Raw genomic sequence first — 25,348 nt, forward strand, 5'->3', positions numbered from 1 at the left:
CATACGTTTTCTACAAGCCCACATGAAAGCTGGAAATAAAATGTGCGTACGTTCCTAATTCTACATGCAAATTTCAAGATGTTTTTTAGTTAAAATTCTGTGTTTGTTTTGAAGACATCTCATGTTGCGAGCACCTTGAGAAAAACGCATTCCAACACTGCTCTATTGCAAGCAGGCAAAATATGAGGGAGGGAAATTATGCTTAAAACAAAATAAGTTCATCCTTTAAAAAGATAAATAAAATCAGATACAGAATATAGTTTTTAAACCAACAACGGCCTTAGTATTTATTTGTAATAGCTAAAATTGTGCTCAACCGGTGAAAAACAGTGTTTTAGACTTATACTTGGAAAATTATATTTGAATGACCAGCCTAAGCATGGAGTTAAATACAAGTGTTAATTTTTGACAGTTGCATTTGTAAACTAAAATGACTTCTGTAAGACAAATATAAAATTTTGGTCACAAATTTGGGTGATTTTATCCTCATCAAGGATCTTTATAAAGTTGAAACTACCATATATATATATACATATATATATATATATATATATATATATATATACATATATATATATATATATATATATATATATATAGTAGTACCTGTGGATAAACAAAGGATTGGAAATCGGCCACAAATTGCTTGGTGCATCTTTAGAAATAACACACTGGGTGACAAAACTCAATACATTAAAGTACATATATAAGCACAAAACCAAATTCAGTTGAGAATTTGTTTCCTTTGCCTGGTTAGTAAGATGTGTGTGAGTGAGTGTTGTTAGAACAGTGGCTTTAGAATAAGCTGGCTAATGATGTGTGGGGATCAATGAGCTAACTCTTTAGGGAGGCAGTGAGCTACTGGGACAATAAGAGCAAAAAGGAAGAAAAAAAAACACTGCATGTGGAAAAAACTTAGTAACCTCCCTCTCCCATGAGTGCAGTGTGAGAAGATTGATGGCACACATTTAACAATGGTACTGAGAGAGAGAGAGAAAGAGAGAGAAGGTGCACACTTTACTGCTAAAGGAATAAACTTAGAATTATGAAAGAATGAACACATGAAAGCACATCTCAGAGAGTCAATATTTAAAGAAATTCTGGGATGAAGGTCACACATTAAATACTGCATAAAAAAATGGCAATAACAGCAGGCGGTTCAGCTGGTCTAAAGATTTTTGGCTGTAAAAAGAAGTGCCTTTACAAATTCTAACAATTTAGCAATCAGAAATATCATAAAACAAAGAAAGAAATAGGGATGCTCGATATTGGATTTTTGGTCGATATCTGATATGCCAGTATATTAAAACTCCTTTGGCTGATAACTGATACCAATACAGATATTTCTTTCCTATTCCTACGTACTGAAACTCTATGGCTTTCTCTACTGTGGAATTAAAATACTGCATTATCTTTGTCAATCTAGCCTGCTTCCCAATGCAAATGATAACAAGGCTGAAAATGATGGAACACTTTCGACTTGCATTATATTTAATCTCAAATTTATTAATGTCAATACATTTGTTCTCTGTCAGACAGTGACAACACAGACAGTGAAAATTTGATGTTGTGTTGTGCTGTAGGCTGAATGGCGGATATCCGATATTAAATTTTAGAGCCAATATCAGCCGATACCGATACCATGCCGATAATATTGTGCATCCCTAGAAAACATTTTGCTAAAACTCTGTCAAGGCCAGTGAAACAGTGCTGTATTTTCTCACTTTATAATAACTGATAATGTATTTTACTGGTATTTATTTTACAAACCAACACATAGAAGTGCATGTATTTGAAGGGGAGGAGTAATACTTATTTTCTTCAAAAACAATCTTAAAGGTGTGGCATGCACATGCATGCACCGTCACTGCAGTTACAGCTCCAAGCCTCGTCCAACTAAAGCCTACTGCTGTCTTATAATATGGGAAAATATCTTTATTAGTGAAGTTATCTGCCAGTACTGTGTTTTTGCAGTGAAACTTCCTTCTACTTTACAGATAGAATCAAATTGGTGTTGGCCCATCACACAGAATCTAGTTAACACTTTCAAGAACGGGGTCGTAAATTAGCGAAATGTGAAAAAGTTAAAAGGGTACGAATAGTTTTGCAAGAAACTGTAAAAGATGCTTCACTCACGATGCGGAGCAGCCACATCAGGGTGAAGCTGGAGGTGGAGTAGTGGGTCCCGTAGTGGAACTTGGGCACCTGGTCGTCCTCCCAGGACTCGTATCTGTCTGAAAAGAACGCCGCCCTCTTGGGGTTCAGCGCTCCAATGGGCTGCAAGGAAACAACAGACATGCATTTAAAAACAAATACAATCTCCGATCAGAATTTCACCTACAATGGCTTTGCATGCGCTGCAAAAATATAAAATCTTACCAAGTAATTTTAGTCTAGCTTCTAGTGCAAATATCTTGCTGCGCTTGAAATAAGACTTAATTAACTAATAAGTGACTTTTCAGGAAGATATAGAAACTTGTTTTAAGTCGATAATTTTTTAATACTGATGAAAAAGTGCCAGTTTCATTTAGAGATGGACCAATTCAAGTTTTTATCTTCCAATACCGATACCAATATATGAGGTTTATCTGCCAGTAAAAACCTGGCCTGATCCGATCCGATCCAGGAAGGCAGCGCTGAACTGACTTTAAACGTTTCCTTTTCTTTTTAAACACAGACATAAATGTACTGAATTACTAATGTATTTGATCACTCTGCACCAGCACAGCATACTTAAATACACCAATAGCTTCACCAGCTTGGTAAAACATACAAAAACAACAAAACTTTAATTTGTTCAGTCTGTGCAATTAGGAGGAAAACAACCAAAATAAACAATAAAGAAACTGAAACTAACAAAGACAATAGGTTGACTACGCTGCTCAAACTTATAATAAACAGCAACAAACCTTCTTTAAATGGTTCAGAAAGTCTAATAAAGAATTCTAAACAAAATGTAAAATAAATAATAAGGCATGACGTTATAAAGCATAGACTGAATAGATCTGGCCTTATGGATCAGGCGCAATGTTACGATACCCGATCTAGAATTTTCTTTTTTTTTTCTCAATCTCGGATCAGTGCATCTCTAGTACCACTGGCAGATTATTTCACTCATAACATGAAAGAAATGTCTGAGTTTCAATTTTAAGGAAATATTGACTTACAACAAGCTCCTAAGTCTTGCTGAAAAGTTACTTGTAAATTAGTTTTGTCTAATTTCAAATGTACCAAGATACCTGCACTAGAAACCAGAGCAAAAATACTTTGGTAAGATTTTGTGTTTTTGCTGTGCGACGAATCTGAATGTGAGGATAAAAGGGAAGCAGGCTCTGACTTTTACTGTGAATAAACAGGGGCCACTCCCTGCAGCACAACGGCTGCAGTTGCACGGGAAACGGAGCGGGCAACCGACGTGCAATTTGAAATGAATATTAGATGATGTTTCCTTTAGACGAGGATCAATCCTTCCCCCCTCAGAGTGCTTTTCAGAGGCTGTGAAATGGAGCCCCTGCAGCTGTAGTCTGTCAGAGAAAACTAATGTGATCCAATGAAAGAGCACCTAGGAGGAATACGGCAAAAACCTGGGGCTGCCTTTAATTTCTGCTTTTATTAATCCTCATCCAGCACACTGCTGCTCTGCTCGCAGTGAAGAAAATAATGTTTAAATTGCAATAACTTCCCATCGATCTCGAAAAAAGAAAAGCCAATAGTCATTCGCTTGGCTATTGTTTAAATACTCATTTATAGAAATCACTTTCAGGCTGGTTCAATTTTTATTAGTGCTCTGCTGGACATGCCTCATTCTCTAAGCCCCCGAGCCACCCATCACCTCTTCCAAACACACACACACACACACACACAGAGGGAGAGAGAGAGAGAGAAAAGATCAATGGTAATGGAGTGATGGCTTTTTGAGGATGAGGGTCCTTGCAGGCTGTGGATCAATTGGATCTCCTTCATATCACAGCAAGATTCATCCAGGCCATCTCTGCGTTATCGATCTGTGCTATTGTTACTGTTTTATGTGTGGGCGTAATGGGCCGCGTGTTTCCGCACACACACACACACACACACACACACACACACACACACACACACACACAAATGTATATATATATGCGCACTGGGATAGATTTTTTCACACCGCGGAGGATGTTTCTTCTTTTTCTATCTGTGCTTCTGGTTTGTTATTTTGTAAACAGTACTCCTGAGTGAGCGTCAAAACGCACACTGCACCGCGCAGCTCCGCGCTGACAGTGATGCACTGCGCAGCTTCCTCAGGGCCGCTGGGGTGGTTGAGTACACACTGTGAATTATACATCACACCCATTGGTCTGATTTATAGCCCTAATAACAGTCAGCTCATTAAAAAAAGAAAAGGGAGAGGAGGCATATAAAATAAAAAAAAAAGAAAGACTGAAAGTGCCACAGTGACAAGAGGGGGGAAGAGAGAGAGAGGGAGAATTGTGTGTGAGTGCATGTGGGGGCCATCGGTCCACTCCATCCCGACATTGTTTACTGCTGTAAATTACTGTGGGGCTGGCGCTCTCAGCTTACAGTAGCTCCAACGTAGCAGCTTTGACGGCGCCGTACATCACCGCTTGCTGCACCGCAGATTGGCCTAATATGTTGTGGCAACGTTGCGGCGCTCTGATGAGCGCGCAGACAAATGACCCAATCTTGTAGTTTTAATTAGACCAAAGAGCGAGCCGCGGAACGGAAACAAACCCGGCGCTTTGAAGGGGGTAAGCGTCAGAAAATTAATGCTGGATTAGTTTTAATCAGTTCTCCATCAAAGAAGACGAGGAAAATGGGGAGGGGAAGGAGGAGGAGGAGGAATAACTCGCAGGAAACGGAAACCAAAGAGCAAATAAACAAGGTGGAGCGGCGGGGACCTGCACGAAAGTATTCAGCATTTAGGATCCATGCATCATTCATGATCAGGTTCTTGTTTAAAACCTGATATAGCGCCGGGAAATTCAAGCTGTCCCGACGATAGCTGTTCAAACAAACAGCCTGTGCAAAAATCACATGGACAAGCATTAAAAAAGGAAACTGTAGCTGATGTCTACCTCAGGACTAGAATTCAGCTGGTGGCCAGAGTCACATGACATTTAGATTTAACAAAAAAAAAAGAAAATTTTCTTTTCCAGCATCAGTGAGGTGATTAAAACTGAAACTAGAGGAAGTACAATGAAGCCATTTAAAGGGGCAGTATTGGGGAAAATCAACTTTTTTAGTTTTTTCATCATGTTAGAATATTATTCCTTCATCCAAAACATGTGCAGTGTTGCTTCGATTCTTTCAGGCATTTCTGGGAAATCATTAAATCTCCCGTGGCAACCATGCAGCTGTGTAAAATGCACCCAGCAATTAGCTGGAACAGCACATCTACTGAGCTCATCATACCAATGACTTTTCAATTAAACGCCTCACATTAATAGAGGAGCCATTTTGTGATGACTTTCTGAGCATCAGACAGAGCAGAAATTTCTTAAAGAGACAAAAAGCCCAATTTCTGATTGCAGGGAGGAGGATTTTAGCGTTGTCAATCATCCTTGCGTGCGCGCTTCTCACTCGCTCACCCTTCCTCTCTGCTACGCTACAGCTGGTTCACCACAACATAGCCTGCCATGAATGCTAATGCTAGTTAGCATGGCCACAAATGACAGCAGATAAACAGTTTTCTTGGAATGGCTAATTATTTCTCATTCGTTGCCACATTTAGCAGCACATACAAAAAAATTGATTGACAGGATTAAGACCCTCCTCCTGGCTATGTCTGGTTGTTTTTGGTCAGGAACTGTGCATTTCTTCAGACCACAATAGCAGCTCAGGGAGGAAGTGGAGGAGCACAGATTATCTGTCTCATACTGTACTGTCACGACATGATGACAGTTTTAACCAAATTGGAAAAAGTAAATTTTTGTAAAAGTCACATACTTATAGAAGCTTTAAAGAGAAATCAGAACAAAACAAATAAGGATAGTCAGATTAAACTCACAAAACCGATTGGAAATTGATTGCCAAACTTGGATTAGCGCGTCTCTAATCAGAACCAAACAGAGTCAAAGAAAAGAAGCCCTTTTCAAATTTGCCATTCCACCAACTTTTAAAGGCTGCCAAAATACAATTCTTTTAAACATGTCAATAAGGAGCCCATCAGTGAAATTCACACGGGGAGCTAAATTGTATTTATCTCAAAAGAAAACCACTCATTTACAGAACAATCAGCAGCTTCCTGGGGGAGATTAAAGGACCATTACCCAGTGGTACCGTGCTTATAAAACGATGGAGTCAGCCCCGTAGAACTATAATGGCTCGCCAATGATTGGAGCATCACTCAAGACTTTGAGTCATAAATCACATGAACCGTTTGAAGTAAGTGTTTATGTATAATGTCCCATCTAAAGAGTGAAAATGGTGAGGAGGCCCTGCGGGAGAAGCACACAGAGCACGCATGTGCACGATCAATACACTATTAGCTGATCTGGCTGTGAGGAGCAGATTATAGCACAAAGGCACCGAGAACGCTCAATAAGTCTTCCATAGAGCTATCTGTGTGTACATGCAGACTACATAATAGATAAAGTGTGCTTTTAATTGTTTGCTGGGCTTTGTTAAAAGCTACAAAACAACTAGATGATTTTACCTTTTAAGATGTGAGAGTGTTTTAGGTTATAGAATTCATAATCAAGAACACGTCAACTAGAGCTTGGTGATACGATAGCTATTAAAAATCCCAAAATGTGTTTTCCTCGAAATATATATATGAGAAACGGTCGATATAGACCTTCAATATATAGAAAAAATGCCAATGATAACGCAAGTTGCTCAAAGGTGGACCAATCATGTGGCTGGACTACAGCCAGGCAAAGTTAGCTTGACGCAGGAACAAACTAATGTTAGCCTCTGTAAAGTCAGAAAAAAATAAAAAAGTGAAAGGAGTCCTGAAGGACGAAAAGCCAGAAGACTTAGAGAATCACAATGTTGACGAGAAGGAGCGAATATTTCAGTGTGGGGGTGTTATGGCTGTTTAATGTCGGACAAAAAACTACATAGCGTGCGCTAGTGGAGCGCAGGTCCAGATGAAGTCAGGGGAACACGAAACACAAAAGAGGAAAATTTGAAACAAGTTACACAAAGGAAAGATTTTGAGAATAAAAATGTTTAGAATAAATATTAAATTTCACCATTTCTGTCAACAAAGATATGCGTCAAAACTGCTATGTTTTACCATTGCACTGACTTGCTTGGCATTTGCACAGAAATCAAACTTAAACTGTATTAATTTCATTTTATATACTTTAACTTTTAAAAAGGCTACTGCTTTTTTTAGAACTGCAGGTTGCATTTTATTGCTCTCCGTTTGTTTTGTTGTTGTTTTTTCGATCACACACTTGACGTGATTATTTACAAAGAGCGATCGTCGTTATGCAAACTGCATTTAGGAGCAGATTTTCCAAGTTCCAAAAGGAAAAAAATGACCCTTTCCCTGTCGATCTTCATAATATAAATGACATCAAAAATCAGATTTTTTAAATTTTATCAATGCAACAAAACACAATACATTAATATTGTAATGGAAGGTAAACTTAAAGCACCATCGTACAACAGAGTCACGTGGTGTGTCATTCCGTCCAGGACGCACTGCTGGGAAAATAAACATTTAATCATTAACGTTAATTATGTATACACTTAGTCATTTTTTTAATAGGCTAATGTAAACACTTAAAGCCTGTTTTGCCTTTATTATAAGCCTTATAAAAGGCTTTTAATTTTTTGCGGGTCCAGACAGATTTGTTTTTTGTTTTTTGGGGCCAATATGACTCTTTCAACATTTTGGGTTGCCGACCCCTGATCTACGATGTGAGTCTATAAAGTTATTACCTTTGTTGAAATTAGATTATTTAATCTCTTTAAAAATGTATTGTCCTCGACTTGAAGGGTCTTTATGGATTGCACACACTGTCGCATGGACGACTATTTTTCAGAATTCTGACATTAAAATTCTGAGTTTAAAGTCAGAATTTTTTTTTTCAGTGGTGCCAATCCTCTTCTGCAGAAGGCCAACTGTTGCCCTATATTTCATACAGAAGTAAAATGGGCTAGATACAAATACATGTCATTACATAACAGATTTTCGTTTGTAAAACATCTTTATTTTCATTTTACTTCACAATTAATCATGATTTGTGTTGGTCTGTGACACAAAGTCTCAGACTTTACTCCCAATAAGAGTGTTTCACTGCGATGTGACAAAATAGGAAAACACTTAAGGGGAATAAATACTTGTGCAAAGAACAGTACATATAAAAATAAAGCAACACGAAGAGATAAAGATTGACCTGTAACATTCCTATCAAAAAATAAATCAGAAAAAAAGAATTGGGTTAGGAGGTTTGTGATGTACAATGGAGAGAGCTGTAGCAAAATGCGGCAACAAGCAGCGGTGAGTGTTTACCCCGGCTACGACGTTATCTCTGGGGTTGGTGTTTGATGTTGGGTTGAGGCTAAAGTTTATGATAAGAAAGTCCCCGGGGTCGAAACAGCTCTGGTAGCCAGGGACATAAATTCTGTGTGGCCTCTGGCAACGACGAATGTATGGCGCACACACACGCCCACACGCCCACACACACACACGACGCGCATACACATGGCAATTTGGCTTCTCAATGTCACTGGAGGATTCACAGATGACCTGTTTCTTCAAGAGACGACCGCCGACGTGACACTCTATAGGAGGAGGAGGGTAAAACACACGCGGGGGGAGGAGGAATGGCAATAAAACGGAAACAAAGCTTCAGAGAAAAGCAAACGCGGTGGGAGTGAACGGTGCGCAGATACGGACGCAAAACTAAAATCATCTCTGAAAAGTTGCAAGGGATTGTTGGTGCAGCTCTTGCATGGCGGAGAGATGAATGAGAGAGTGTAGCTAGCTGTGTTTGCCGTTTACCAGACACGGCAGTCTGACATGGTCCAGTAGTCATGCACTGATATCACACACAACATGAATAAAACTGACTGGCCCCGCTCTCTCCGTCCCTCTGCTGCTGAAGAAGAAAGGAGTGGCAGAGCCGCAAATGATGATGTTCTTCTTCTGTAACATGCTCTCCTCCTCTCTTTTTTTTTTTGTATGTGTTCTTTCGGACCAAACGTCTCACTGTTTCTCCTCCTTTAAGCGAACTCCCCCGGGCTGCGAGGCTTCACCGACTTCAGAGGCTGAGCTGTCTAAAATCTACAGCGGAGGAGCAGGAAGCCGGAATGAGCTCAGGAGAAAGCAGGCAATCGAGCAAATGTCTGCTTGTGCGCCTGATGCCATATTTCTGCCTCCCGGGGGACAACAACAAAGCACATAAAAAGAGAAGAAGTCCTACAAATAGAGATTTTTTTTTTTAAAGCAACAACAACAAAAAAACAGCATAAAGGGGGGAGGCAGTGCCTCACCTGTAATCCTTACAGTTGGTACATGAGAAGTGAAACAGATGCCAGCAATTAAGAGAAAATCAGTTTGGCCACTTGACATTTCTTTAATTTGTTTTTTTAATGGTGATATAAACATTTTTAGAAACAAAATCGCTGAATTTATGCATTGCCTGTTGAAACGCAGTACAGTACCATGCGTCACCTCTGGTGGCGCCGTGTCCCACCTACTGAATGAAGCAGGAATTGTAGTTTCTCTTCATATCGCCTTTATCTGCATAAAATGACATGTTCTATTTATGCTGACGTTCCACAGGCTAACATATTTAATGATGTGTGTGAAATTTTTTGTCCAATCGGTTATAAATGTGCAGTGAAAATACACAGTGAGGATCAAAGTACCGTGCCTCACTGATAGGGGGCGGTGCTGAGCCCCACAGACACAACAGGCAACAGGTGCTCTTCTTGTTGAAATTCTCCATCTGGTCTTTGTATAAACAGCTTAAGGCTTGCCATGTTTCTCTGATTCACGAAAGGGTGTCATTATTTTTATTTAAATTAGTTTAGATTTTAGTTATATGGTGAGATATTTTTCATATCTCACCAAATTTGCATTAATCTCAGAAATTTTCCAGAAACCCCCCCCACAGAAATGTCTTATTCTAAGCATTGAAAATATAAACAGTTTAAGGTTTGCAAAAGTTCCAGAAAACTCAGAAGTTGAAGATCTTCAACTTGTGGAAATTTTTAACTTTTTTTCTAGAACAAACTCAGAAAATTTCTCTGATTAATCGCAAACATTTCTTTGGAGGTTTTTTCATGGAAATTTTCAACTTTTCAAACTCAGAAATGTCCAAGATTTTTTTAAGTGAATGTCAGAGATTTTTCTCAAAATTTTTACGCTTTTTTGTCGGAAATGTTCTCCTTTTTTATTTATCTACAATGGCCCTAATATGCCGTTGTACACGTGAGCCTAAAATAGCAAAACATAAAAATATAAATGTTGTTAATTGGCAAGCCGCATCTTATTTTCGGACCTTCTGCCTGTCTGTGGGTGTAAGTGTGTAAAAGCTAAATATTTAGTTCATGCAAGAAATATATTTAGTTCATGGAGGAGAATCATTTAAGCAGTTTTAAGCCACAGGAGTCTGTGTTTATGAGGCAGGCAGCATCTCTGGGCAGATCTGATGCTTTTAAACACATTTACTGGATGTCTGAAGCTACCTAGGAGTACTACTTCACTTCCTGGTGTTTTGTGGAAGGTCAACGCATAAATAAGACGACGTTCGGCTTACTAGACTCAAAGTCTAGAATCTTTTAACAGGATATAATCAACAATGCAGCAGCCAACACAAATATGCGGATTATAATTATTTTTCTCTTTCTCACGTTTCTTTCTAGGTGCATGTGTCACTTTTTTCAAAAGTGGAGCAGATAAACACCAAAATCTCATTGGATTCAGTAAGACGCTTCTCCAAACATTCTGATTCTCTCTCAAATTTTTTTATTTGGACTTCTGCTGCCTGCTTCCTTGATATTTTTCATATCAGACCTGATATGTCATTAAGAGAGCACATTAAATACTTTTCAATGGTTATCCAGACCTGAAGAACATCCATGTTAAATTCCACACTTTTCCATAATTTTTCCAGAATCAGTAACAACCCTGAACTCCGTCAAAGGGACAGTACTATGTATTTTACAGCCACATAGTGCCATTTTGTAGCTCAGTAAAGTAAATATGTTGCCTTCAGTTGTTATAAAAATGCAGTATATATAAAATATGACTTAAAAGAAACTTGAATTCGTAATTTAATGCCTTAAAACCGGGACTCTGTCTCTTTAAGAAGCTTCTGCTCTTTCTAAAATTCCGTCTTCAAAAAGTCACAACATGGCTCCTCCATTAACCCTTTAACAATGTTTTTTACAAACGTTACACTGAGAAGTAGTTCCTATAATGAGCTCAACAGGTGCGCAGTTCCACTAGGTGTTTGCTAATTGTTGCTGACTAGTCAGAAGGAGCTGAGTGGAGTCATTTTGCACATCTGAATGGTTGCCATGGGAGATTAAAGGATTTCTCAAACATGCATGAAAGAATCGAGGCAACACTCCAGATATGTTTTTGATGAGGGAAATGTAAAGCTAAAAATTTGACATAATTCTGGCCCTTTGAAGTCCAAAGACTGCATGCACGATTCCAGAGGAACTCAAAGTAAACAGCTGAAACTATAAAAAGAAAGAATTTAACTCTGCAGTATACTGGAGAGGACCATGGACCAATGACAGCAAAAAGATGAACATGACGTACTTCACGAAATTTATACACAAAGTTTTAACGCAGCTCGATGAAAGGATGAGCCTGAGGCGCGTTACCTTAGACAGGTCTCTGTAGTTGCTAGGCAGAGTCAGGTCCAGTTCTGGTGACTCATAGTTGGTGATGATCCAGGGGAAAACCGGATACTGGTTCAGGTCGTTATAGGTGCGACCTGCATACGTAAAGGAGGAAGGAAGCATAGACCATCAAATCACGGCTCAAACAGTGTTTACATGTTCGGCCTGTGAGCACACAACAGAGGAGTGTGTGCTCACCGGCGATGGTGTTGAGAAACATCAGGTACTCGAAGTTGGATATCTCGCGCCGTTGCCAGCGCTGCGTCATGTTGGACGTCTTGAAGAGCTGCCTGGGTGTGGCCAGAGAAATACGTCTGGAAGAAAAATCAGAAAGACTTAAATGAACAGGTTAGAGTAGAAACAACAATTAGAATGAAGCACAACAACAACAAAAAACACCCTACACATTTACAGTCGTGCTAATTAAGAAGAAAAATGAAGTGTACATGTAGGTTGAATGTGCACACGCGTGGCCCCGCAGCATGATAGATGCTGCAGGGGGGGAAAAAAACGAATGACCCAAATCCAATTAAAACAAAAGAAAATGATGGAATTAATCAATGTCAGAGCGTGTGATTACAGCAATTAAACCTCTGAGGAAAAAATTATTTCTAAATTTAAATACACTAAATTTAAATGATCATTTTACCCTTTCCATTCACAATTAAAGTACAAACACTGGTGAACCAATCAGAATGTCATGAGAATTTTTCAAATATATTTCTACTTTTGATGATCTAAAGATTCATCTTGAAAAGGATTTGTGTGGAGAAGAAAAAAACAAACAAAGATCATGACACCAGCAGTGTTTCAAAGACAAACAGGACGAACTTCCAACAGCTGCATTAGTACATGCTGTGGCACAGTGAGAGAGAAAATGTGCTTGGTTACGGTCACGCTTTACAGCGGCAGACGCTATGCAGCCTGTAAGCTGCTGTGATTAATGACTGATAGAAACAAGTCAAATCTCACAACTTAATCTTGTGCTTGTTACACACACAAACACACACGCCTTCAATACCAGCTGGCTTGTTACGGGATCATTTTCTGATAGACGATTTTCACTATAAATGTCATTTTAAAAAAAGGCTTACATTTCAACAACAAAACGAGATTTTATTCTTAATAATGTTATTACATTCCATCATGAAATTATGTTTTTGACTTTGCAAACAAAGCACAGTAATAAACTTCCTGTTTCTACACTGCAAAAATGCAAAATCTAACCACATTTTTCTGGTCGTGTTTCTAGTGCAAATATCTTAGTACACTTGAAATAAGGCAAAACTAACATTTCATCAAGAAATACGAACTAGTTTTAAGTAAGCAATTACTTAATACTGATTTTAAAAAGAAGTACTATTTCCACTGGCAGATTATTTTACTAATAAGATTCCCATATTATAGGAGAAAAGAATCTGCCACTTTTTCATCAATATTAATGGGGCGACATAATGCATTGTCCAGGCACAGTGACATTTTAAAGCAAGATCAAGTAACTGCTACCTTCAGTTGTTATGAAAATGTTATTGTTTCCAATATGTCTAAAAAGAAATTATATTTCGTAATTTAATGCCTTGAAATTGGGCCTCTGTCTCTTTAAAAACTTGTGCTCTTTCTGAAACCCCGCCTTCAGGAAGTCATTACAATATGGCTCCAACACGGCTCCTCTATTAAACCTTTAACAATGTTTTTACCAGGATCTCCACGACAAGTAGCCCACATAATGAGCTCAGCAGATGTGCAATTCTACCAGATGTTTACTAATTGCAGCTGGCTAGTCTGAAAGAGCCGAGTGTGGAAGTCATGGGGGAGGTAGCTTGGAAACTGCAGCTCAGAGGAGGAGCTAGATCCACCCAGGTATTTTGCACATCTGAATGGTTGCCAAGGGAGATTAAAGAATTTTTCAAACGTGTGAAATAATCAAATCAACACTCTTGATATTCTTTTTGTGAGAAAATTACATTATAATATGATGTAAAGCTCAAAAAAGTTGCCTTATGTCAAGTGTATTAAGATATTTGCATTTTAAAAAGGACTGTATTGCTACAAAGTCTTATGACAGCTTCCTCCTGCAGTGACACAGCTTTACATGCAGAAGCTAAGATTCTAACTGGGTAACTGAATGGATGGCTAATGCAGCCTGGAAAAATAACCACTTTTTTTATACATTTTTCTTCTTGCTTGTCCAGATCTGGAAAATCCTAAATTTGCCTCCAGACCCATCTGGTTAGAGAAGCAACATGGCCTAAAGCTATGATGCAAACACTGAGAATGAGTGCTGGCGTTTTCGTTTTGCTCCTTAACTTGACCAAAAGTGTTCTGCTAAAGTTTGTATCCAACGAGGATCTGTGTGCAAGAAGAGAAATGTGTTTGGATGAAGATTCATCGGATTTAAATTCCAAAACACAAAGCTGCAGAGAAGGTCCGACCTGATCTGAGGAAGACCGAAGTTTGTGCCCAATCCGACACGAGGAAGGCTGTGGACCACCTTCTTTACCGTGGCTGCATCTGGGAAGTTGAACATGACGGCCGCTGCACAGAAAGACAGAAAGATAAGAATGCAGAGAACTTAACACGATAAATCAGCAAATTATCAACCAGCTTAAAAACCATTAACAGCTGTTAAATGTACAGTGTGCTGATTTAAAATTGTGGTGAATGTTCTGTTCTGTCATACTTCTGTTTGCCATGAACACTTCTAGAGCTGTGTTCTGCAGAAGGTAGCGTCTGGAAAACACGGCCCGGATCTCTGTGAACAGCCATTTTCCATGAAGACCTTCAGTGTAGGACAATATCTGGGAAAACAGGGGGGGGAAAAAAGGAGGGAAAAGGCTGGTAAGATTGCTGCATTTGTACCAAGAGTTTCATTCACTAGTTCCAGAAATGAGACCCAACACTGGGTTTGTCATTTAGATCGTAACGTTGATGGCACGGCAACAGGCGCAGCATGACGAATGTCTGATATTGATCAGCCTGAATGAAAAAGCGATCCTTTTAGCAGAAGAATGGGCGCCAGTCAGAAAGAAGCCGTCGAGGAAGCGTTCAATTTAGTTCTGTTGTGATAGGAGTGACAAAGTTCAAAGGTTTCATGGTGAACATCTGCACTGCAAAAACACTAAATCTTTTTATGTTTTTGCTCTAGTTTCTAGTAGAAATATCTTAGCACACTTGAAAACTTTTCAGCAAGATGTAGGAGCTTTAGAGTCGATACTTTAATATTGATGAAAAAGTGCTGGAATAGGCAGATTATTTCACTTCGGACAAGAGAAACGTGTCTTATTATAAGTGAAATAATCAGCCACTGGAACTCAAACTTTTTCATCAAAATTAAGAAATTATTTACTTAAAACAAGCTAATTTATCTAGTCTTATTTCAAGTGTGCTAAAATATTTGCATTAGAAGCTAGACCAAAATACTTTATAAGATTATGTGTTTTTGCAGTGTGGTGAACATCTGCACTGCAAAAACTAAATCTTCTCAAGTCGTTTTTGTCTACTTTCTAGTGCAAATATCAATAATTCCTTAATATTGATGAAAAAGTATTGGAATAGGCAGATTATTTCACTTATAACATGGGAAAAATGTCTTGTAAGTGAAATAATCTATCAAGAACAAGGAATTCATCAATAATAAGGAATTAACTTTAAACAAGCTCCTATTTCCTCCTGAAAAGTCACTTGTAAGTTACTGTATTTCCCTTTTAGTAAGATATTTGAACTAGAAGCTAGATCAAAACTTCCATCATCCTGTTCCTGTGCCCCATACGTTTGGATGAGTTAGTTGGGTTGGAGCCTGCTGTCAGACGGACTTGTTCTGACGCGTGTTGCCGCTTCAGCTCCGCCCTGCTCCAGTTAATGCAGCGTTTAGGTTTGCTGCTAACCTACTTAACACTTCTTTGTTAGCCAGGCTTTTTGCTTCACTTGGAAACACATCCCCTGACAAGGCTGCATGCAGGGATGTGCTCGGACTCTATAAAAAGGAGACCACCAGGGCAGTCAGAGAAAGGTTTAGACGAAGGTTATTATTCAGAAATATTTAAATATGAGCTGCCAACCAGGACCCAGAGCTGAGTTAAAGAGCTCATTAAGCCGAGGGGACAGCAGAGGGGACCAGCTGAGACCCTTTAACCGAGGACAGCGTCTCTCAGAGGAGCAAGAGCCGCCTGCATCACAGGCTGGCTTCAGAGTCTCTGGAGCTCAATTAAATACGGATTAGTAGCGCGGAGGAATTGGGTGGTGCTGCTGCCACCGGCGACCCGTCTTCATATGCCGGGACCAGTAAGAGGAAGACTGGCCAGGAAAAGAGTTCTGTAGCACCAAAATATGATAAAGTTCAGCCAGTCTGTACTTTATCAGACTTACTGTACTTGTCTGTAGCTCTTAATTCACAATTAATTCTGACTTTTTTTCCTGAAATTATAAGTCAGAATTCTAGGGACGGAAAAAAAAAGAAGTAAATTCTGAGATCATAAGTCAGATTTCAGAGACTGAAGTCAAAATTCTGAAATGAAATTAGAAATTCTCATTAAAAAAAATATCAAAATTCCGAGATCATAAGACAGAATTCGCAGACTGAAGTCAAAAATCTGAGATTAAATTAGGAATTCTGGAAAAAAAAGTCAAAATTCTGAAGTTAAATTAAAAATCCTGATTTTAAAAAAGAAATCTAAATTCTAAGCTGAAGGTCAATTCTGTGAAAAAAGTCTTTTTTTGCAGTCTTTTATAGTAATAAAAGTAATGGAAAGTGAAAGATTTGTATTGGAAAAAACAACAAAAAAAGTATCAAACAAGGTTTTGCCCAGAAAAGCAAACTGGTTATAAACACTTCATTACTTTTAGAGATACTAGGAGGAATAGTGATATTCTATTTTGTTCAGCTTTTGAAATGCAGACAAGGACATTTTGTTCAGAACAAAACATGACCCTCATAAGAGGAATAAATATCCAGACATATTAGCACAGATGTGAATAAGAGCCAGCAGAAGAATGTGGTTTGTATTTACAAAATAGGAGAAAAACGCTGCAGAGAACAAGGAGGTCAGTTTTAGCAGCATTGCTGTTCAATCGCACAATTAATCATTTATAATAAACATACATGTAACATAACAGGCAGCAAATGTTGCCCCTTTGTGCAGTATTACTGTAGGTCTGAACACGGATTCTTAGATCTAATTGGATCTTTTCTTTAAGCTCTCTCTCCATTTGTTTTTCTGAAAATAAAATGTCAGTCTTTACTGAGTGAAAGGAGTATGACCTTTCACCTCCACCAGAGCAGCTGACGTATTCCATTCCCAGAATTCACTAAGATCTCACTCTGGGTGTCAGGAAGACGGCCGACGTGGAACTGATGAAGCTCCCGTCCCCGATTCCTCGCAGAGATATGACAGGAGTGGAGGCTGCCAGATGTCATATTTCTCTCCAGGACCATGAATCTACCGCAGCGCTGTAAATAGCACTATGTTCGTCAGATCATTGTCCCTTTCCATTGCAGATGAAAAAGCACGGAGGGCGACAAGCGCTGACAAACTATCCGTCCTGTAATGCTTTCGCTGCTCCAACCACGTCTGGACAAATTACAGTGGTGTGGGGGTTATTGTCCGAGTTGGAGTTATGGCTGCTCCACCTTCCTCTGGGATGATGCCGCGCGGGACATGGGCCCGTTGAAATCAGAACAACAGCAATGCTGCAACATCGCATTTGCATTTACATACATATAGGTGAGCTTTAAAAAAAATATGTGAACAGTGGAGACCAGAAATGATGTAAAGGAAAAGAACTTTTGTTTTCACTGTGTGACATTAAAGGGGCAGTGTGATGTAAAATCCACTTTGAGCTTTACATCATGTTATAATATTATCCCCTCCTCATAAGCATACCTGGAGTGTTGCCTGGATTATTTCATGCATGATTGAGAAATCCCTTCATCTCCCACGGCAACCATTAAGCTGTATGAAACGCCTGGGTGAAACTAGCTCCGCCTTCAAGCCGCAGCTCCTCCTTCTGCAGGTTCAAAGCTTCCGCTTCACAGAGCAACCCTCCCCAAACTCCCCCAGTCAGCTCCTTCAGACTAGCCAGCACCAATTAGCAAACACTTCATTATAGGAGTTACTTCTCAGTGAATCGCTGGTAGAGTTGTTAAAGGGTTAATAGAGGAGTCATGTTGTGATGACTTCCTGAAGGCGGAGTTTCAGAAAGAGAAGTAGGTTCTTAAAGAGACAAAGGCCCAATTTCAAGATGTTAAATTACAAAGTCAAATTTCTTTAAAGTCACACTTGATGTATTAACTATTTAAATATACAGTATTTAATATGACTATCATTTCCATATACAGTATATTCATGTTATATTTTAGATTTATATCCCGTATGGTAATATTTGTATTTATTAATATTTAACACTCTATATGAGAGTAGCTTGTAAACAACAAAGCAATTTCCCCTTGTGAATTAACAGTTTATTCTATTCTCTCTATATCTATCTCTGCATGAAGTAGACAAAAGAAGTACAAAAAGTTCAAGGCATAAAATGTTAAATTGCCCAGCAGCTTGAAACCAGAGCGTATTGATGTTTTATCTCGAGTGGAACAGTATCCATGGATTCAGCTCTCGCACATCCACAAGATCAATTTAAAGCGCCACGCCAGAGAACACAGCCAAACAGGAAACAAAGGATGGAGCCGCGGCTGCGGGGCTCTCCCTCCTCCTCTCAACCTGTTTGTGCGGCAGGCCGCTGCTCATTTCTGAAGCACCGTCGTTTGTCTCTGTCAGACGACCAAAAGACCGCAGAAATGAAGAAGGACGTATGAAGAGGGGCCGGGTGACTGTGGCTGCCATGTGGAACCACACACACGCACACACACTAAAAAAAACTGTCACCACTGAATCTCGGGGACTGTGCCTCTCCAGCTCTCGTTCCTTTTCAAAAACAAAAAAACAACTCTTAATTTCTGAACCAGGCTTCTTTAGAAATGGTGGAAAGCCACGGCAACACAAATTCAAATGATTTGAAACCGAATCGCAGAGCACGGCGACCGACGGTGAGACCATCAGGAACACGGTGCAAGACAAATGAGCCTCTCATCTGTCCCCGCGGCCGTGAAGCCCAGAGTGTGTGCATGGTTTTAGCCTGATAAGAATATTTGGTCAGAGAGAAGAGAAGCCTGTGCCAGATACCAGTGATGCTTATTTGACAAACTATGAAAAAAAAGAAGGGAGAAGTAGTGCTGGAAAATCCCTCATAAATGGAATTTGATGAATGGCGTATGCATATTTGTAGGCTGTGTTTAATGTGCTGTGCATCCTCGGAAGAAAAAAGAAGGGACTGAAGTTCAATTTGTTGCCTGTTATTAAGTATTTCCGCATGGCTGCCTCGGTTTAAGGATAATGGATGAGGGATTTATTATTACCTTTTGGTCAAATGAAGTGGTGTGGGAGATAAGGTGATGAAATTAATGAGCGGGAGGAAGAGAGGTGATCCATCAACATCAGAACAGACGCGAGACAAGCAAAATGAAAAGAACTTGATAGAATTCATGAAAAAAACTTCAGCCTATCGGTGTACAGAACACCCTGATGCACAAAAACATACACACACAACGAGTCGTACAGTCTCCCCTTCCATTCACATTTCAGATCTAAAGCTGGATGTTTATAAATTAAACAATTAAAAAAGTTTCTCTCTACTGGTCATTAAAGGAAATTTATGTTACGGATTCTTTAGTGACATAAATATTTGTTAAATTTTATGTTTCTGTCTTAAAGCTGATGTTCAAGAATTTTTAAAGAGGCGGTATTATGTATTTCCCAGGCATAAATTCCCATTTTATAGCACAATTAATTGTTAACTTCAATTATTAAAATGCTGTATACATCAAAAGAATTTACTTCCTAATTTAGCACCTTGAAATTGGGCCTCTGTCTCTTTAAACTCCTTCTCTGTCTGAAACCCCGCCTTCAGGAAGTCATTACGACATTGCTTCTCTGTTAAAACTTTAACAATGTTTTTCCCAGTGCTTCAGAGAGAATTAGCTCCTTAATGAATTCAGCAGATGTGCAGTTCCACCAGGTGTTTGCTAATTGGTGCTGGCTAGTCTGAAGGAGCTGAGTGGAGTCGTTTTGCATATCTGAATGTTTGCCACGGGAGATTAAAGGATTTCTCAAACGTGTATGAAAGAATCAAGGCAACACTCCAGGTATGTTTTTGATGCGGGGATAACTTTATAACAAAATGTAAAGCTGAACATTTTACATAATACTGGCCCTGTAAGATCCAAAGACTGCATTCTTGATTCTAGAGGAACTCATCCCAGCAAAACCTCAGAGAATTAGCAGAGTGTTGCAAAGAGGAAGATGGGAGAAGAGGCCAACCTCAGCAATGGAGACGAGCTAGAGGCTTCCATGAAAGCAACCTAGTTTTCAGATATTTAAATGAATTTTGAGGCACCTGAACATACAATGAAATACAATACATTTAGCGGGGAGATTCAAATTAAATATGCATAAACTAATGCAGGAAGTAGTATACACCTGGTATGGATTGCCATACTCGTGTAGTTTCTCGCTAGACTGATCACAGAGTAATGGATCTGCAACAATAACACTTTACAAGCACATGAGGGAGAAGGCTCAGATTTAACGGCACTAAACCGACTCCCGTCTCTTCTGTGCTCATCTTCCTCTCCCCATCATATCCCCCAACTTCCTCTGTTCTACACTGGCAAACAGGCCCTGTCACCCCCCATCAGTAAACGAGTTCATCGGACTAATGAGCAGGCAAAAGGACACCGCACACTAACAAGGATCTGCTGGGTGCCTGAGCCTCTGGACCAATCAGGACTCTCATCACCACTGACATAAAGTCTCCTCAAGCCCTCTGGAGCCAATTAAGACGGATTTTGCTTTTGAGATTGAGCGATAGTTAGAAAAGAAAAAAAAAACAGGGAGAAGAAAGATGAACAAAGAGGTAGAGAGGTTCAGTGACACATTTTGATTTTAAAGACTTGGGGAAAATTGGCGGCACATGTTTTAGTCAAAGCTTGTTACACATACAAAGGGGAAGGCCGTTTGAGGCGTGAATTAGACAAATGGAAAAACAATACTAAAGAGCACAAAGTGTTTCACTGTGAAAGGAAAGCACATGACTTTGTCCCTCTGCTTCCAGAGTCATTGTCAGGCTTTGCTGTCTGAGCTGGAGTCTATTAACCGCCCCCCCCCCCAAAAAAAACATAGAAACATGATGTGTTTGGTCATCTTCTCCATGAAAATGAGAAAAACCTATCCTAGAGCTGGCTAGCAGAGTTAGACATACAAAAAGTATAAACATACATACAAGCATGTGCATTTGAAACTTGATATTTAGTTACATTAGACAAAGCTTTTATTGCCTTAGTTTAATCAGAATTAGCAAAATTATCTCTATTCGCTAAATGCCAGAAAACTTCCCAAAAAATTTTTTTGGAATTTTTCCTCAAGTTCAGACGTTTACATAGTAAAAGGGATATCTGTCTTTTAATCTGTATGATTTGCATCAGTCCTTCTGGGTTTCCTTCCTCAAGCTTCTCTCAATAGTTTGATGGCGTTCTGGTCCGCTCCTCCTGACAGAACTAGTAGAACTGAGTCCATTTCGTTGGCCGCCTCACTCACTCACACCTTTTCAGAGCTTCCTACAACTTCTCCATAAGACTGATTTCAGGGTTTGTGAGGGACACAGCTAAACATCAGCTTTATAATCCTGAAGCCACTTTGTAACCACTTTGCTGTAATCGTTAGCTTATTGTCCATTTGGAAGACCAATCAGCCCAAGATTTTACTTCCTTGCTGATGCCTTTAGATGTTGCTTCAATATTTCTACATAATGTTCTTTGATGCCATCCGTTTTGTGAAGTGCACCAGTTCCTCCTGCAGAAAAACAACCACACAGCATGATGCTGCCACTCCCATGGTACAATCGTCCACATTCTTCCTTCAGATGTAAAAATGGCCATTACATCCAAACAGTTCCACTGTAGTTTCATTGGACCAGAGGACATCGCTCCAGAAATGAAGATCTTTGTTCCTGTGTGTATCTGCAAACTGCCTTTATATGTTACTTTTGAAGTACAGATTGTGTCCAATCTAAGAATCTCAGTCAATATGCTAGGAGTGGTGACTGATGGTCCCAGTCGAGATGTTGGGTGGGTTGAGGGTTTGTCCCTGTCTTGGGTTCTGGGGCAGATGTGCAGCTTGTCACACCCACTACTGAACATTCTTGTGGAGAAATGTTTTATACACAAGTCTGCTCACACAGTGTGTGGATTCAGGTGTTTACAGATGCACACTTTATTGCATACTTTATTAATTAGTGCAGTGCACCCATCAGTCATTGTTATATTCGCATATTGTCACCTTCCTAAAATAATAATAGACCATTATTTTAGAAAGTTGAGCATATATTTTTTGCTGTGGTTTTTTTTCCCCTTCTGCAGGTGTAGAAGCAGATGGGCTGTTCCCTTGTATTCTCATCCTTCTTTATCTCCTCTATTCTTATCTCCTTTCCTGTCACTCCCCTTCCCTCCCTCTTTTCCCCTTTTCATCTTATATATAAGTTTAGACTGTAATGCTCCACTTCTGAAAGTAAACATGTCGGGCTTCTCCTGTAACTCGGATAACAATTGGGAGTGCCGCGCTGCCTGACAGGACGCGGTAGAAAAAGTAGGCAAATAAATCACTGCACGCGTCAAGCAACGGCGCCTTGAGAGAAGTAAAACAAACTACAAGGTCAAACTACAAAGAGGTAAATAAACCTGACTAAGTAGCTGCGCTCAAGTGTGAGTGAAGTAAAGTAAAATAAACAACCACAGCTTGCAACAAGTGCAGTGTTATGAGGCCCAAAGGCTTCCAGTATTAAGCCTGAAACGTCACCCAGCAAGAGTTTACACTCCCAGAAAGAAAGTCGTCTTTGAAAGGACCTTTTTTTTTTTAGGCTACTTAGCCTGAATTTAGCCTAATAAGGATTAAAACCTTTTTCTCACTCTTTTCACTGTTTGCTAACAGGTTAGCCTTTTACCCCCCCTTTCCTATTTGTGGCAGCTTATCCCTTTTTGGTGCGAGGACAAAAAAAAGAAAAGAAAGGTCTTGTGTGGATTTAGGGAAACGCTGCAGTGATTCTGGGGTTAATTGGCAGAAAAGTAGAGTTCAGTGCACAGATTTATTAAACATTCAATTGTAGGAGTAAAACCCTGAAATATTACAAACGAAAGTGGCAAGAGAGCAAAAAAACGCCCCATGAATTTTAAGTCTGTGACCAAAATGTAATTTTCATGAATTATGACAATAGTCAGTGGGGAAGATGAAAGAAGAGGACCCCAATTCTGTTTCCTTCTAATGTTTAAATCAGTTTTTTTTCCAACCGGGTTGCATCTTAGAGTTGGGTCAAAAAGCAGTGAAGATGCACAACTCTATATTTTATTGGTATGAAGCTGCTAACACCTTCTATAAAGTGTAGAGAACTTATAATTTTGGTAGAGAAGCAACTGTTAGAAGGGTTTTGATTTGTGTTTACAATACAAGAAAAACATCTACACCGCTTATCTCTACGATGTTCATGACATCATTGGGCATATAAGAATATGAAATGCAAAAAATTTTTTTTTTATAAATCAGCACATGACAGAAAGGGAAAAGTCGTGTGCGTGCTTTTCACTCATATTCAGACAATCAAAGAGACATCCAAGAGTTTCCACTGTGGCATTGACGTAGTCCAAGACTCACCGCCATTGGTCCTCTTCAGTCTTATAAGCTACCATAGCAAACACCCAACAGGTTAAGATTGCTGGCCGGTTCCTATCACATTCTCCCCGCTTTCCCTCACTCTTACATTTCGCCATTTAGTGATGGATAGGCTTTTTAAGGTTGGTGTGGGGCTTTGGTGAAGTAAATTCTTCTTTAATCCCCCTATTGTCACCAGCTTAAGTGGGTGTGGGGTGAAGGGTACAGCCTTCTTGAGGAACTCCGGGCCGGGTGTCCAAAGCAACAGAGTAAGAAGAAGAAAAAAAAATAAGATTGGGTGAGAGAGATGATAGAGAAACTTCAGAAATGGAAAGGAACTCAATATATTATAGTCAAAGTTTATCTGGTTGAATCCAGAAGTTTACGAACATCAAATAAAAAGATCCGCCGTTTTTCTCACTGTCTGAAGTTGGATCAGACCAAACTTCTCTTGGTTAGGTCTGTTAGAATCAGAAAAAAATATTCATATTTGCCCAAAGCAGCAAAGCTGAGAAAGATCAGACTGAGTATTTGGGAAACACTGAGAAAGTAAGAATAATAAATAAGAAAATAAAGAATAAAGTCACAATGTCATGAGGATGAAGTTGAAATAACATGAGAATACAGTTGGTATGAGAATTTAAAAAATTAAATGGATGACTGAATTATCTTGGAAGATGGATTTATTTAATTAAGTGATCAAGATGCAGATGAAATTTTAACTCCTGATGGCACTTCTGTAATACAACCATTGATCAATTTTATGCAGAATGTTGAATTATCAGAGTTATCTGACACTGTTCCAAAATCCACACAGACTGGTTCCTTCAGCTTTAAATTAACACATGGAAAATAACTGATATTTTAAAAACTGCAACCAGTGGCTCATCTATAGCTACTGGATGGCCCTTTTGGAGTAGTGAGAAAGTGAAAAGTCAAAAAAAGGTCAAGCTAACCAAAACTTGTGAACCAATCCAGCCCGGCATTCATACATTTGCTTTACTAGATAGAGGGAACTAACTTATTACCACTCTTGTGAAGCAAAATTCAAACGAGCCATTAACCAAATTGAAGAGATAAAATCCACAGAGCGAATGAAAGTTATGCTCTATGTTTTATTTATGGAGCTGTTAGGTTAGCAGCCTAGATGGCCACTTTGAAGAGTAATTTATAGAAAGATTGTGTTTGTGTGAGAATTGTGGAACATTTACATGGCTTTTGGAAGCGGAGAAACAAAATCTGTGTTATGCTGTTGGAGAAATAAGTCGTGGATGAGCAATCCGCAGCGTTTCCCTGTGGCTGTGCCGTTTAAACCAGACTGAACGAGCCATTGACCTTAATGGCAGTGCAGGCACAAGAATTCACCGCAGTATCTATTCTGTTCTCTAGCACAGACAATACATGTAGCCAGTGCACATCTTTACTCAGGGAAAACTGGCGGTTTGTTAAAATCGCTCAAAGACTCGTAATTAACCAGGGTATCGTCATTGTTGTCCTCGTGTTCACGAGAGGACGTTCAACACCGCGGACACTCGCCGCCTCATCTAAAATGCAGCGGAGAACTCGCCGGCAAAAACAACGGCCCATTTACAATTCCAATGTTGGACGCACGGACATCGATCTTTCAATCGTCTGCTGACCTCGGCTGAATAACGAAGGCTGCCAGAACAGCAGGTACACAGGTGCTGATTGTAATATCAGTGGCCTACCAGGCCAGACTGGCATCTATAAACAGGCTTATCCATCAGGCTGGTGTGTTGCCTTTGACACGCGTGTCGGGGGCA

At 39.5% G+C, this 25,348-nt stretch overlaps 1 protein-coding gene across 7 annotated transcripts in view; it reads right to left on the minus strand.

Moving 5' to 3' along the window:
- Window positions 1-25,348, minus strand: part of lrba (LPS responsive beige-like anchor protein) — a 233,153-nt gene that overhangs the window by 56,430 nt on the left and 151,375 nt on the right. For all 7 annotated transcript variants that reach the window (XM_023334195.1, XM_023334198.1, XM_023334197.1 and 4 more), the window contains 5 exons: window positions 14,498-14,615; window positions 14,250-14,352; window positions 12,016-12,131; window positions 11,800-11,912; window positions 2,137-2,277 (listed from right to left, as the gene is read on the minus strand). In XM_023334195.1, the coding sequence (XP_023189963.1) occupies window positions 2,137-2,277; window positions 11,800-11,912; window positions 12,016-12,131; window positions 14,250-14,352; window positions 14,498-14,615 (591 nt within the window). The remainder of the gene's footprint in view (window positions 1-2,136; window positions 2,278-11,799; window positions 11,913-12,015; window positions 12,132-14,249; window positions 14,353-14,497; window positions 14,616-25,348) is intronic.

The sequence above is a fragment of the Xiphophorus maculatus genome, chromosome 5 (genome assembly GCF_002775205.1).
Source record: "Xiphophorus maculatus strain JP 163 A chromosome 5, X_maculatus-5.0-male, whole genome shotgun sequence".
NCBI classification, from domain to species: domain Eukaryota; kingdom Metazoa; phylum Chordata; class Actinopteri; order Cyprinodontiformes; family Poeciliidae; genus Xiphophorus; species Xiphophorus maculatus.